Below are 15,946 nucleotides of genomic sequence, written 5' to 3' on the forward strand. Positions count from 1 at the left end.
TCACTTCCGGTCCAAACTTAAAAGGTCATTGAAAATAAACTCTGCATTTCTCAGCAAATTTAACCTGAACGAAAATGCCGGCTGCTCCAAGACCCAAACCAGCATACGATGAACCCCAAGGAATTAATGCTGTTCTTTTGGGTCCACCAGGCTCAGGAAAAGGCACACAGGTTTGTTTAATAACTTGTAAAGATACTCGTCCTAGAGTATTCTAGCCTAGCGTAGCTTGTGTAGGGACAGGCGGTCACTGGCTGGAAAAAGGAGAGAAAGTGAAAGAGATGGAAAGACAACGTGTTGAACGTAGTCATAATCTTATCTAGATCTAGACTCTAGATCTATATAGATCTATTATAGTATAATATAGAATAATAAATAGAACATTACTGTCTACATTGTACATGCTTACATTACTGAGTATATTAGTTGCAATACAAACACCGGAGTCACACACATATAATATGTGATATGAAAAATGAATTGTCAATTACAATTGAATATGAATATGATCATAAATGACATAATAGATGATAGATCTATAGTTGTTTCCGTCTAACGGACATGTTAAGCCCTGCCATTGACATTTTTACGTTTGAATTTTTTTAGCTCCGTAATGGTTGGTCCTAGTAAAAACTGTTAACATCTATAAACTCGTCATCCATTTGTCTATAAAAATAGATGTGGTGTTTTTTAGGCTACGCAGTTACAATAAAATATGACGTCAAAGAGGGTCAGGTCAATGAGGTCCGGTGTTGACATTAATGAACACCTTGTCTAGCCCGCTCACTCTGCTCAGTGACAGTGGCCTAATTTGGTACCTGATCGATCAATAATTGTCCCTCCCTTTACATTTTTTTTTTTTACATTTGTAGATAGAGCATTAGTGATTTGTGGCTAAAGTGTAGATCTAGCATTCGTTAGTGTCATTGACATGTATGTATTTTAGGGCCTATTTAAAAGAATTTTAGATAGGTCTTGTTTAGCTGGTACCTAAATTTTCTAAACAAATTTCCTTCACCCCGGACCTACCCCCCTTCTGTCATAAAAGAAAAAAAATGGCATTGTCCAACCAGTGCTCTTTGAAGTCATGTAAAACCCTTGTTTTTCCAGAGTAAACAAAACTAAATGTGTCTGAACTAAAAAGAAATGGAGCATAAATAAAAACAATAGACTAGTTTCATCATAGCTATCAAAATAGAGGCTTATTTTAACAAAGATTGTGGGGTGTTTGTTAATGTCAGAAAATAGGGGACTAATTCAGTCAAGTACAATTTCTATCTCGTTTGAGGTACCAAACAAAGAAATTAATTACGGAATAGTTAATTAACTAATTGGTTAATTTAATTTTTTTTTATAATTTATTCTTGTGTTGTTGAGCAAAATTAATAATTGTGCAAAATTTCATCTTGAATTGAGATCGTGTGCCAGAGAAATAAGTGTACAAACCTTTTTATCAGACAGAGTGAATTGATATATAAGCTTTGTAAAAAAGATCAGAAAACAGACCTGTGTTTTTAATGACCATGTATGTCTTCTTCTTCTCAGGCACCAAAATTAGCTGAAGAATATTCAGTCTGCCATTTGTCAACAGGTAATTTTACAATCCTTCAAACCTATTTTGTGGATATGTGTGTGGTATATTCTTTTTTTTTAAGTTTTACCCAATGTAACTTATTTACTTACTTGACTTAATCCTTTTGATTCCTAGTGGAGCATTGTGCTGAACGGTGCTCCACTGTCGAACTCTGTGTTCCGGCCCATTCTTCTCATTTGGACCTGCGTCCATGATGCTGTGTTTGCTTCTAATTCTACTGATCTCCGTGTTTGCTTTCAGATTTTTCTCTTCCTCTGTGGGTTCCAGTCTGTTTTGTAATATTTTCTGTTATTCCTGTCATTGTATGTATCCAATCCAGCCCCAGTTGCGTCTTTTTTTTTTCCCAATAGTTTTAGAGATTTTGTTAGTCCATCTGACACTCATTATATATTGTAAGCCTTTGTTGATGACTGTATTTCTGTTTATTTGTGTAAATGTTTGTGTATATTAATCTGTTTAATTGTATGAATGTTGGTGAATATATCTGTTTAATTGCATAAATGTTTATATATATATATATATATATATATATATCTGTTTAATTGTATGGATGTTTATGAAATATATTTCTGTTTAATTGTATGAATGTTGGTGTATATATTTCTGTTTAATTGTATGAATGTTGGTGTATATATTTCTTCTAAATTGTATGAATGTTTCTGAATATATTTCTGTTAAATATTATGAATGTTTGTGAATATATTTCTGTTAAATTGTATGAATGTTTGTGAATAAATTTCTGTTAAATTGTATGAATGTTTGTGAATATATTTCTGTTAAATTGTATGAATGTTTGTGAATATATTTCTGTTAAATTGTATGAATGTTTGTGAATATATTTCTGTTAAATTGTATGAATGTTTGTGAATATATTTCTGTTAAATTGTATGAATGTTGATGCTGTTCCCAATGACACTTGCTATTACTTCAGATTGGTTTTCCATCAAAAAAGCCAATGAGCTTGTTATGTTGTTTCTATTTTCTTTTTACTCCAGTTTGAATAGCTGCTGGTGTTTCCTTTATAAGCTGGTTAATTTGACTGACTTTCTGACAGGTTTAATTTTAATCCCAAGTTGTTGTTTGTTTTTTTTTGTTCAAACTGCGATGGCACTAAACTTTTTTTTTTCTGACAATTTAGGAAACAGTGCATTATTGCTGCAATTCACTTTTTTTTTCAGGTGACATGTTACGAGCTGTTATCAGCTCTGGCAGTGAATTGGGCAAGCGTATTAAGGGAGTGATCGATGCTGGACAGTTGGTTAATGATGAGCTAGTCTTGGAGCTGGTGAATGATCATTTGGACAGGCCGGCATGTAAGAATGGCTTTCTTTTGGATGGATTTCCAAGGACCATTGTACAGGCTGAGAAGGTAACACTTAAAATGCAAAGTCAGTAATTAAGTGTTTGCAAAACCAATTTAGAAAATCAAGGATGTAATGAAAACATATTAGGGTATTATCATTAGATATCTGTTTCATATAGATCTTATATACGTGCATATTTTTTTCTAAATGATTATTACACATTATTCATACTTGTAAGATGTAAGAATGGCTTTCTTTTGGATGGATTTCCAAGGACCATTGTACAGGCTGAGAAGGTAACACTTAAAATGCAAAGTCAGTAATTAAGTGTTTGCAAAACCAATTTAGAAAATCAAGGATGTAATGAAAACATATTAGGGTATTATCATTAGATATCTGTTTCATATAGATCTTATATACGTGCATATTTTTTTCTAAATGATTATTACACATTATTCATACTTGGCATATTAAGTGTGTTCTTGTCCAGTCCAATCCCTTTTGTGGACATTGGATGGGCGGGGTATCTAGAAGAAGGCTTACTTGATGCTTTGGGTGGTCAGCAATCACAACTCAGCTCCACTTAAATCTTAGTTAAAAATTACTGGCTGATTCAAACTTGCTACCTCCTTGTTTATAAGTAGAAAAGTTGTTTATACCACACAGCCACAGATCATTACAACAAACTCCTTTCATCCAAGATTTAAAGTAAAGTGGATCATTGTGCAGGCTACCCAGTATATGCTTTGAGACCAAACTCTTATTTATAGAAACTTGACTCAATACTTATTATCAGGTTATATTAATTACAATTAATATATGTTGGCAGCAGCTGGGGATACGTGGCCACATGAAATACTGCATTCATCATTACTCTTCGGACTCGAAGACAATCCTAATTATTATTTTTTTATTAATACATTTTTAATATAAACCATTGGCAAAAATTTATAGAGTGTTATTGGCTAAATAAATTGTTCTCTGTAGTGTGTCCGAATCAGACAATATGTTATTTGCATAAATAAAACTTTTTCTTTCACCTTGTCATTTCTTCAGCTTGATGTTTTGTTGGAGAAAAGAAAGACTCCGTTGGAAGCTGTCATCGAGTTTGCCATTGACGACAGTCTCTTGGTAAGAAGGATAACTGGGAGGTTGTTTCACATCAAGAGTGGTCGCAGTTACCATGAAGAGTTCAATCCACCCAAAGTACAGATGAAGGATGACGTAAGTTGTTTTGTACAGGAACTGTGAAACCTTTCCAAAAATCATTGACCTCTTGAACTCTACATAAAGACACCACTAGTCTTGTGCATACTGTTCAGACACACTTAAATCTTAGCTAACAGCAGTGACTTGATGAAAAACACTGATGCCAATATTATACTAACACATTGTCATATAATTAAATTACAGATGTTTCTTAAAGAATTTCATTACATCCTATTCGAAGCGCGGTGGTTGAGCGGTAAAGTGTTTGGCTTCTGTACCGAGGTCCTGGGTTCGAATCCTGGTGAAGGCTGGGATTTTTAATTCCGGGATCATAGGCACCTCTGAGCCCATCCAGCTCTAATGGGTACCTGACATTAGTTGGGGAAAAGTAAAGACGGTTGGTTGTTGTGCTGGCCACATGACACCCTCGTAAAACTGTGGGCCACTGAAATAGGTGAACTTTACATCATCTGCCCTATAGATAGCAATGTCTGAAAGGGGAACTTTACTTTTTTTTTACTATTCCTATTCATGTCTTAATCTAGTTGTGCATGTTGCATGTCATTGGTTTTCCAGGCTTATTTCTTCTAGCATAGAACTAGAAATGTGCCTTTATCTCTGTGCTCTTGTGAGTATTTTAAGGTTGTGTTTTAAATGTGTAAAAAAAAAAGTTATAATCCTTTGTACAGACATGCCTACAATCATACGTTATCCGGAACCGTCCCACAAGATCATCATAAATCATAAAAATTATTAATAGTGCGAAATGAAAATACTGAATGCAAAATAAAATATATATAGGTTTTTGTTTATTGCTTTCATCTCCCAGACCTGGTGTGTCCTAGGCTTAGGAATATATGGTTGAGCTACATCTGGAGGCTAGAATCTATATGTATATATATACATAGATCTAGATCTAGTTGTCTAGATACTAGATCTATTTTTAGAATCTAGTAAGCGCTAATAAGACAAATGCTCCATTCAAATCCTTTACTTTTCCCGACAATGTTTCATTGTATCTAGAAACTAGATTTAAGTCAATTTAAGATGAGATTATCATTATTAGATCTAGTCTAGAGCTAACTGGTTTCTAAGAAAGGGTTTTTAAAAAATATGTTATTAATATATTAAGATATATATACAGATCTAGACCTAAATGTAATTAATTAACTTAGGCACAGTAAGGCTCAGGCCTAAAAAAGGCTATAGAGTATAGATCTACTATCTACTTTTTGCACAGTCTAAATGAGTTTCTAGATCTAGAATCCTGAAGTAGGACTTAAGATTAATAGAATCTAGAAGACAACATCTAGAGTGTCTAGAGTAGAGCCCTAGATAATGATAGATAATCAACTAGACCTAGAATAATGTAGATCTAGTTACTAGATTTAGATCTAGTAGTAACTAATAAAAATAGATAAGGCCTAGTAGCATATTTAGAGTCCAGGTCATTAGAATACATTTGGGTTAGAAGTCATAATTTAGAGTAAAGAACTATTGATTTCAAACAAAGGACATAAAATGGTGAATTACTGGTTTTCTTACTTTTAATTATACTATTTACATCTAATATATATGAAGCAAACTAGCATTGTTATTTAAGTAATAATTGAAGTTTTATTTATTGTGTGCAGTATGGCTCCGAAATGTAAACGCGACTATGTTCCACATTGGGGTCCAAAATTCCACATTTTCATCCTGAGTGTTCCATGTTCTGGGTATTGCGAGTAGGCATGTCTGTTTGTATTTGTTCTGATGTGTCTTCTCTGAAGTTTAAGTGATTTTATCTCATGGTGTTACTCTAAAAAGTGAATATTCAAGTTATAAACCTTTCGACTTTATTTCACTTCTGGTCTACTTTTGATTTTCTTGAGTTGAGGGGGCCCGAACAGAGGAACGATGTTCTAATATTGGTCTAACTCAGGTTAAATAGCATTTTTATGTTATAGTCTGATTTTTTAAAATTTCTTTTAATAAATTCAAATTGTGTCTTGATTTCATAATTATTTTTTCAATGAGTGGATTCCATATCTACTTTTTCTTTTAGTATGTGTAACTGGTTCACTATGAATAAGATTAGTAGATTTTATTTGTTTTAGTTTTTACTTTTAATATCTGGCTTTTTTTCTTTAGTGGCAAGACTTACATTATTACAGTTCTGCAATTCATCTAATTCTCTTGGTTGTATAATGTCAGTGTCTTGTGGGTTATTTGTCTGTGTTTTATGCAATCATCTTTAAATACTTAAACTTTTGTTTCTGAACTAATGCAATTAAGTTGATCATTTATGTAAATTAGAAACAGTAGTTGTTTCTTGAGGGACACCTTTACATGTGCTGCTGTTGAGTGATTACCCTCAACTCAAGAAAACATAAAGAAACTAGATTATGACGCAAAATAGACCAGAGAGATTTATAACAAACAAATATTCACATTTGGTTAGAGCATCACCTTTAGTAAAATCTCTAAATTTAGAGACACTTCAGGACAGAAGAATAAAAAGTTAGTAGCAGTAATACAAAAAACTCTGAACCATAATTTACAAATAGAAAAATAAACCTATTAAAATACTCAGAAAGACACAAAATAGAGGCACATTTCTTATTCCATAGGCTAAGAAAAGTTCAAGTCACTGATTACCATGCAAGACTAGATTGATACACGAAATGAAATGCAAAAAATGCGTATGATGTAATTATCTTCTCTTTTGAAGTAATGGCTGTAAGATGTAGTTCCCTGGATCAGATTTATTCCCCTTTGTTAAATAAGGCACTGACTTTTTTTTTTGTTTGAGTCCCTTGCTACTCACCTTTATTAACATAATGTCATTGTTTAAATCAAAAGGCATAATGTATATTATAAAAATTTACTTTATTTCTCACTTGCCACTTAGATCACCGGTGAGCCGCTTGTACGCCGCTCTGACGACAACGCCGAAGCCTTGCAGAAGCGCCTTGATGCTTACCACAAGCAGACCAAGCCCCTGGTGGATTACTACTCAAAGAGAGGGCTTCACGCTTCAGTGGATGCCTCCAAGTCGCCTGATGTTGTCTTTGCTGCCATTAAGTGTATATTCTCTGCAGCCACTTCCAAGGACAAGGTCATGTACATGAGGCGATGAGGTCTGGATGCCTAGTGATGTTTTGAGATTACCTTCTATATTTGCTTTATCTTTGGTTGTAATATAGATAGAATCTTTCAATTGGTTGGCAGCTAGATGTGTCAATAGCTGAGAGGAATTTATTTAAAAAAAAAAAGATCTTTCTTCCTTATTTTAGTGAAATCTCTGCTCAATTGTTATTTTATTTTGTTTTTCGTCTCTTAAAAGATTTTTTCTTGTCAAACCTTTTTTTGTGACCAGCAGGAAGTACTTCGTTTTGAAAGGTTTGATTTCAATGTGGAAATTCTTTTATTGACCCTATCTATAATGTATGCATTATTATTAAAAATGCTTGTGTGCATTGTACTATAAGTTTTTACCAGTCATTTATATACTATCCCATTTTTTTTTCCCCTCTAAAGTGTGCTTTTAGTGGATATTAAGTTTGTCATGCCCATGGGTCACTTAGTTATTGCTGAAAATTAGTTAGTCAGTGGCAGACTTGAGTTTCATGACACCAGTGACTTTATTGTACAGACATTTATTTGGATTGTTGGTTAACTGCTTAGCTTTCCTGAACTTTTGACAAGTTAATTATTATATTAACATATTTTGACTGTAATTTGTTAGTAAATAAAGAAAAAAAGGACATTTTTTTAAAGTTAATTTTGAGTGTGTAAGTTTTCCTGTATGTACAACTGTGGTACTGATACATTCACACCGTTGAGTGACTCAGCAGTGCTTTATTATGCTATGTATTCCATTTCCCACCGCCCCTCCCTTTCAATTGTTGTTAATTAAAATCTCTGTTTCATCGTTGGGTAACAAACATTTACCATTCCTTCGCTACTTTTGCTAATGTTTAACTCCGCATGTTGACTTGGTCATGGGGACATATATAAAGGCCGGTGGTGGTGGACCTGATGGTCAGTGTATTGATCAAACTTGTAATGTTTCTGATGTAGACTTCTGTAGTGTTGTGACCTTTAGCTGAAACATAATCATCTCATAGTACAGGACTGCAGGGATTTGAACCAGAGACTAAAACATTCAACTTACATATTTTGCCGTTATGTGTTTTTTTTAAGGTTAGAACATTTTTATTGTCAACTTCTTGTACACATCTTTATTATTTAATTGTTGTTTTTTTTTTTGGAATTTCAAAATATATTTAGTGTAAATATGAATCAACTTGTTTTGAACAATAAAGTGATGCAGTTTTAAATATAAATATTTTTTTTTGTTAGATTGTAACTTATTTTTTTGGACAATAACATTTACAAACAGACAGACAACAGTTTCGTCTGTGTTGGGTGTTGTAAAATATGTAGGTCACAGATAGGACTGAAACCCGCATGAAATTGTGCACTCTATTTTATCTCTGGACAAGACAAGCCATAAGTATCTTTGTTTAAAGTTGTATAGATTTGCACAAAGGTTACTTTGTGAGGTGTACTTATGCTGTTAGTTGTGGGATGACTTGGTTGGTTGCTGTTAGTCCAGTGGCGTAGCAAAGCATCTGGAGGTTTTGGGCTCTTTATTACCCCTGCATTGAGACATTCTACTTCATGACATGAGATAATGGCATACAGTAATATTTAATGTAAACATAAAAAAATTCAATTTTATTCAAACCCTCATTTGGGGGACCACCTTAAGTGGGGGCCCAGGGGATTTTCAAATCCCCCCCCCACACCATAGCTACGCCTACTTCAAAGAAAACCTCAGATGACAGTTTCTTCTACTGACGTATGAGCGCAGTACTATCTACAAGATTTTATAATATTCTAATGATAGGCCTTTAGATCTAGACTTAGAAGACCTGTGCACAACTCAAAAACATTAAACTCTTAGATGAATAGAACACATTTTTACATGTTACGGATGTTCCTTCAGAGTTGAAGATAATTTAGGCCTACTTCCTAGTCCAAACCTCCCGCAGGACTACGGGGGATGGGCGCGGGCAGGGTTTGAACCCGGGACCATCGATGAATCCGAACGACAGTTCAGCGCGTAAACCGCACGACCAGGCAGCCATCCTGTTTCCACGTCATAGGTCAGTGTTCGGGGCTACCTAACGATAGGTGTCGCTTTAATAGAGGTATTGTAATGATCACAGAAAATTAAATTCTAACTTTACCCAAAAACACCACGTTTAGAAAACGAGACAGACTTTACATCGCTCGAGTCTTTGATCATAAACCAATGAGATACTAGTTGATGAGTGAAAGAAAACTATTTGATCTTCTGAAGAGGAACTCTTCAATGTTTGTGGTTTCTTATCGTGCTTCAGAAAAAAAATATTTTCTTCATGTTATTGCAAAAAATAGAAATGGAAAAGTGGTTTAAGTGCTGGGAACATGTCCCAAAAAGCCCGTGGAGTCTGGGAGCACATGAGGCGCCTCTGATCGCTTTTTCTCGTGGTGAAGGCTGTCCAGGCGTGAGTAAGCTATTATAGCGCAGGGCAAGTCAAGATCCTGTTGGCTCATATTTCTCACGGCTTTTTTGACTGCCTCAGACTTGCTGATCTCCGTCTCGACAGGTCTGGGAAACCCAAAATTCGCGACCTGTATGGTCGCATTTACACTACGCAATACAACAGGGCTTTTGCAAGAGAGGATTTGAGCCTCTCAAGCCCTCACTCATATGGATTTTGATGATGATTTCTGAGTAAATACATAACAGAATAATAATTTAAACTTAATAAGAGATTTTAATTTAACTTTCTTTTATCAAGCCCTTCATCGCTGGAGTTTTATTACATTCTAATACGTAATTAGCGCACTATTGGAGACATAAATGATTGGGGATTTACATATATGGCGGGAAAACTATAAATGGCTAGATTTTTGGTGTAACTGTTGTATTAAATAAATGAAGTGTTAATAACTTAGTGTTTTAAAAAGTAAATGTTAATTCTTGAGCACTTTTTAAACATCGCGGAATCAAATTCTCTACGCTCTTCCAATTATAGCACAGAAATATTTCGATTTGAAGGAAGCGTCAGACTGACACCGAGACCAATCATCATAAAAGGCCTGAGCAATCTGTGGGCAGTGGAGACCAATAAATCGTTGCCATGTCACATGTCTGTACGACGGGATTCGAGCCCGGAACCGTCGGTTCGGAAACCCAAGCGCTTTACCACCGCGCCTCCCCTATAGATATATAACAATATATATTTTAATATTAATTCTGTGGACATTAGTTAAGTCTATTTTCTCTTTATTTGTGTAAAAACTGAGCATTCTAGAGCTTTTGATTGTTTTTTTCAAAATGTCCACAATTGCATGGCAAATTCTAATGTCGGTTTTTCTAGTTGAAAAAAAGGTAAAATTACGAGTCCATGAGATTCATTTCACTTTCTGCTTCCATATTCTTCATGGCGGACTGAACATCCTCTAACCACGTCGTTATCCAGCGCTCTCGTTCGGCGTCCATAAGATCATTGTCGCGGATGTACTGGGCCACGTCGTTGTAGGCGTCGCTCTCGTTGACGTCACGCCACGTCTTCCACGTGGCTCGAGACACGGGCCGCGACTCAAAAATCGATGACGTCACCAGCGATCGTTTTTCGATTCTAGCGTTCGTGGCGTATTCGCTGACCATGCTCCTTGAAGCTTGTTTGAGTTTCTCTCTTTGGGAGACCCCGTCGTCGTCAGCAACGTGTTCGTGGATTCGTTCTTCTAGAATCTTGGTAAAGTCGATACCCGAGAAGGGTAATGCCGTTGGTCTTGAGTGACTCGGCTTGCTGTCATGGTCTCCCTCAAGCTTTAGTCTCTTCAATGTGTCCGTGTATTGCTCGTCGCATTTTTTTCGATACTGCTCGATTTTTCTGCGAATCGATACGCCTTTTTCCGTAGACTTAGCCTGTGGCCCAAACTGCTTAAACTCTCTCGTGCGCACAATATTTCTGCTTTTTGTCGGATACGCCTTCGGAAAGGGCGAAATCCTAGGCACTGGGGAATGGGAGAAGGCTGGGTTGAGCCTTTCGTGCGATTTGGATGCTAAAAGCCTAGCGGTCGAATGAGATGACGTCATGGTGTTCTGCGAAGCACTGGGGTACATCGCTCTAGATGGCACAGAAGTCTTTAATTTAGATCTAGATGCTGGCACTGAATGGAGTTTATTGTCAGCGGCTAGAAACTTGATGACTCGGTTGTTGATATTGTCCGCTGAAATGACTGGCGACAGCCTGGCGGACTCCCACGGCATTAGCTTCTGCTGGTACGCTGGACTTTTTGTGAAAGTTCTTACGTTGCTGCCTTCGTTTGATTTTCCTGGCTCTCTCACTTCCACGCGAGCCGTTGGAGTGTGAGTCGCATGTTTTTCGACATGCTGGTCGAAGAAGGCGTTATTCCTTAAAAAGCCGAAGTCACCTGACTCGCTGGATTTGAGTTTCGTGAGAGAGTTTTGACTTTTAGAAAGTCTCAAGGAGTGAACGAGTTTCTTTGGCGTGGATGGTTCTAGACGTAGCCCCCCTGTCACGTGACTAGAAGTTTTAGAAATTGGGGGCAATGAGCTGTCTGCCCGCGGACTTGCAAGGCTGGAAAATCTGATGTCAGAAACTCTGTCCACATGTTGCCACTGTAAATATAAAGGTTTATTTGAATCAATAAATCAATCAACCAATATCTCTCTTATCTATCTATCTATCTATCTATCTATCTATCTATCTATCTATCTATCTATCTATCTATCTATCTATCTATCTATCTATCTATCTATCTATTAATCTATCTGTCTGTCTGCCTGCCTGTCTGTCCGTCCGTCCGTCCTTCTATGCATGCATCCATCCATCCATCCATCTAATCTATCTATCTATCTATCTATCTATCTATCTATCTATCTATCTATCTATCTATCTATCTATCTATCTATCTATCTATCTATCTATCTATCTATCTATCTGTCTGTCTGTCTGTCTGTCTGTCTATCTGCCTGCCTGCCTGTCCGTCCGTCCGTCCTTCCATCCATCCATCCATCCATCCATCCATCTATCTATCTATCTATCTATCTATCTATCTATCTATCTATCTATCTATCTATCTATCTATCTATCTATCTATCTATCTATCTATCTATCTATCTATCTATCTATCTATCTATCTATCTATCCTCTTGCTCTCTGTCTGTTCTATAAGTCTTATCTTTCAGTCTGTCTATACTTTTTTAATTCCATAAAAGCTAATAGCTCCTCGCTATTGTCTCAGATGAGGGAACGAAATAGCACAGTCCAAGCAGCCCCTTTCAAAACTTAAAATAATATGGAAAGACAAAGGCTTAGCCCTCGGCACCAAAATCAGATTGATGCGCTCCATGGTCATGGGCACATTTGTATATGCTTGTGAGTCTTGGACGCTGACTGCAGAGCTAGAGAGGAGGATCCTAGCAATGGAATTGAGATGCCACAGAAGGATCCTAGGTATCAGATTCAAAGACCGCATCACAAACAAAGAGATTAGAGACAGGGTTACTACAGCGATTGGACCCCATGATTACCATAGTAAAAAAAACGCAAGCTATAAATCTATGGCCATATTACAAGGTCTTCGGGGCTCGCAAAGACCTTCCTTCAGGGAACAGTCAACAAAAAGAATGGACGGGCCTGCCACTGAAGGAGGTTCTGGCTAGGGCGAAGGATAGAGATGAATGGTGAAGGACGTTTCGACAAATCTTGCGTGGTGCCCCAACGGCCCAACAGACTAAGTGATAGGTAGGCCTAAAATTAAAAGCTAATATCAGAACTTGGTTTCAGTAACTGGAGACTGGAAGCTTATGACCTTCCTTGAAAACTTAATTAAAATGTACTTCATTCATTTAACTAAAATGAGCATGTCATACTTCCAACGAATAAACTATCAAGATTTTTTTTTTTAAATAATACTTTTTTTTTTTTTTACTAACAAACTGAACAAAAAATTCGGTCGTATTGGGGATTTCCTGATCAGCTCGACAATGTCAAGGACGCTAATTTAAACTTCGATGCTGCCAACTAAAACATAAGCTGAGCTACAAATAGGGAAGAGCTTGGAACTTATCGTCTAGATCAGGGGTTCTCAACCTGTGGATCGCGCCCCCCCCTTGGGGGTCGATTGACCATTTGCCAGGGGTCGCCTAAGACCATCGAAAATATGGATTGTTATACTCTTCTATTGCTGTATGTGTATGGGGGAGGGGTGTCGCGGCAGAGTGGGGGGTGTAAAAAGGGGTCGCCCAGTTAAAAAGGTTGAGAACCGCTGGTCTAGATTCTCTTTAGATGCTTCTTATCTTCTAGATACTAGTTTTCTAGAATACTCCTGTACCCAAATGTGAAAGAAACCACAAACAAATAAACAAACACAAAAGCAAGAATCGTAACAAAAAAAATTAGACAACAACTTCTTAAATTCTTCGGTCTAGTAACATTGTATGAAGTCAATGTCGATAAGACATAACAGACCTTGAGTTTGCTGCTTTTGTTTATTGGTCTATACCAGTGTTTCCCAAGCTTTTTTCCTTATCGGAACATTCTGAGTATTTAGCGGAACACTTTGCTTATTTTTCAGAGATTAATTCACGCAGTGGCCTACTACTTAATTATTCCAGTAGTTTGTGGAACACTGGGTGACTGGGGTTACACGGAACACAGTTTAGGTAGCACTGGTCTATATAATGCAATTAGTCATTTTCCTATTGGGAAAGGGGAAGGGCCTACGGGTTAATTGATGGACTGTGGTCCAATTCGAAATAGTAAAGATATAGCTGATCTAAGAGAACCTCACTTTTGCGAGGAATGAAAAAATTTAGCATAATAGTATTTATAGTCTATTCTAGCCTTGAAAAACAGTGATAAATAGATGTTTAATATAATGTAATTTAATTATAGGATGACTGGTATTACATAATTGAAAATCCACAAATTAAATTTAGCTTCACGAATTCTGTTGACATTTGTTCTAAGCATGCAGGCTTGTAAAAGACATAAACATTATAACCAAAAAAAGAACAAATATTTTCTATTAAAAAATAACTAATATAAGGTATACCTACACACACACCGCACTGTCATACTAAATCTCGAAACTACCTCCCTTCATTTAATAGATGCACTATAAATAGCACCGAAGGTTCCATACCAATTTGAAATAATTTTAATTAATTAACTAACCAATTACATTATAAAATATAAGCACTTCAAAAGGATTGACGTTGCTTGCTGTAGGCAGGACTTGTTCTATAAATCCAATTCACGCGCCACACATAAATTCTTATTATATAAGTATCATCTAGAATATTCTAGAAGTAGGTATTCCTCTTGCCTTCGGGTACAGATGCACAGTATTACCGCCTATCGCGATCTTTACAGAGACGTAGCTAGGAATTTTCCATCGTTTGTGGGCCGGGGGGTGGCTTAATATCTTTGGGGGCCCCTGCATTTTGCGTAGTATTTAATTTTTAATGTAAAAATTCTACCACCTTCTCCTCCAACCCTAGCTACACCTATGGATCCTTACATATATGTTACATAAGTGTACATTGATAGACTCCCCAAATCCCCGACTCAAGCAAACAATCTTTAGTCCTTGTGATACTGTAACGAATACAGTCGACCTTGTAAATAAGGTCTTATTCCAACTAGCATGACTACAATTAACAGACACTTGAAGTACCCAAACTGCATTGGATAGAGCTGACTAATGCTACGCCCCTGCGGAGACGCCTATGTATACAAATGTAATTGATAATCTTATTGTAAGATGTGGTGTAGAAACTATGGCGCAAGTCTCTAAAAGTATAACAACTAAAAAAAAAAACAAAAACAATATAATTGTTGCCGTTTAGAAAGTCTTATAAACTGCCCACAGGTTGTGACGTTGCAGGTCAGTGTTCAGCCACTGCGGAGACGCCTAATAATACAAACGTAATTGATAACATTATCACAAGAGGTGGTGTAGCAACTATGGCGCAAGTGTCCATAAGCATAATAACAAAAACAACATTATGAATGTTGTCGTTTAGAAATTCTGTTTTATAAACTGCCCACAGGTTGTGACGTTGCAGGTCAGTGCTCAGGCCTTCTATCAGGAATGGCCTCAACTAGATCGAATAATTTACAGCTACTTACTTCGACATCGTCCAAGCGTGCCCCGCTCAATGAAGTGTCGCCAAAATCAACTTCCAAACAGTCACGGTGCTGCAGCTCTCCAGGGGCTATAATTCTCGTTGTTACAACTGGCATGGGTGGCTCCCCTTCGCCATTCTCAGCAAGATCCAATCTCTTCATTCATTCAATGACCATTTGTTGAACGCATGGGTGTTGACGTAATGGCATCTAGTTTCAAAGACGATTCTCCTTCATTGCTGGTTATCAAGTTTTTTCATAGCTTGTGGTCAAGTTTTTTCATAGCTGGTTGTTAAATTTCTCATAGCTGTTTGTTTAATTCTTCACGCTTGTAGCCTAATGAGTACTGTTTTTTTCCTTATGAATTTGGATGTTTACGGAGTTGTCTAAGGAAAGAGAATGCAAATGAAACTTTAATTAACAATAAGACAGCTAACTTTATTAATTGTAACTTGAAACTCAATACCTGGCCTCTGCTATTTACTGTAACAGCAAAAAAAAAAATTTAAACTAGATCATACGTACATTTTAAATACAGTGTCAAAAGTTACAAGTGTATATTTGTTATGTGTGGGCTAAATATTAAATAACATTCTATTAAAAACTTTACTTGTTTTATTTTTTTTTCGAACCTAGTT

General features: G+C 36.4%; 2 protein-coding genes across 2 annotated transcripts in view; one reads left to right on the plus strand and one right to left on the minus strand.

Annotated features, from left to right (window-relative positions):
* Positions 1-8,435, plus strand: LOC106065688 (adenylate kinase 2, mitochondrial-like). The gene is made up of 5 exons (XM_056015745.1): positions 1-170; positions 1,543-1,588; positions 2,770-2,960; positions 3,952-4,119; positions 6,998-8,435. The coding sequence occupies exons 1-5, from the start codon at positions 75-77 to the stop codon at positions 7,223-7,225; spliced, it is 729 nt and encodes a 242-aa protein (XP_055871720.1). The 5' UTR covers positions 1-74; the 3' UTR covers positions 7,226-8,435.
* The window catches only part of LOC129923670 (uncharacterized), a 27,129-nt gene continuing 19,164 nt past the window's right edge, over positions 7,982-15,946 (minus strand). Inside the window, exons 2-3 of the mRNA XM_056015744.1 lie at positions 15,312-15,694; positions 7,982-11,791 (exon numbers count right to left, since the gene is read on the minus strand). Coding sequence (XP_055871719.1) covers positions 10,541-11,791; positions 15,312-15,470 — 1,410 coding nt within the window. The 5' untranslated portion in view covers positions 15,471-15,694 and the 3' untranslated portion in view covers positions 7,982-10,540. The remainder of the gene's footprint in view (positions 11,792-15,311; positions 15,695-15,946) is intronic.

The sequence above is a fragment of the Biomphalaria glabrata genome, chromosome 17 (assembly GCF_947242115.1).
Source record: "Biomphalaria glabrata chromosome 17, xgBioGlab47.1, whole genome shotgun sequence".
NCBI lineage: Eukaryota > Metazoa > Mollusca > Gastropoda > Planorbidae > Biomphalaria > Biomphalaria glabrata.

Excerpts from the sequence above, each read along its gene's own strand:
- LOC106065688 (XM_056015745.1), top strand. The coding sequence starts at position 75 with ATGCCGGCTGCTCCAAGACCCAAACCAGCATACGATGAACCCCAAGGA. Across the intron at positions 1,589-2,769 it reads AGTCTGCCATTTGTCAACAG|GTGACATGTTACGAGCTGTT; the intron begins GTAATTTTACAA and ends TTTTTTTTTCAG. Across the intron at positions 2,961-3,951 it reads CCATTGTACAGGCTGAGAAG|CTTGATGTTTTGTTGGAGAA; the intron begins GTAACACTTAAA and ends TCATTTCTTCAG.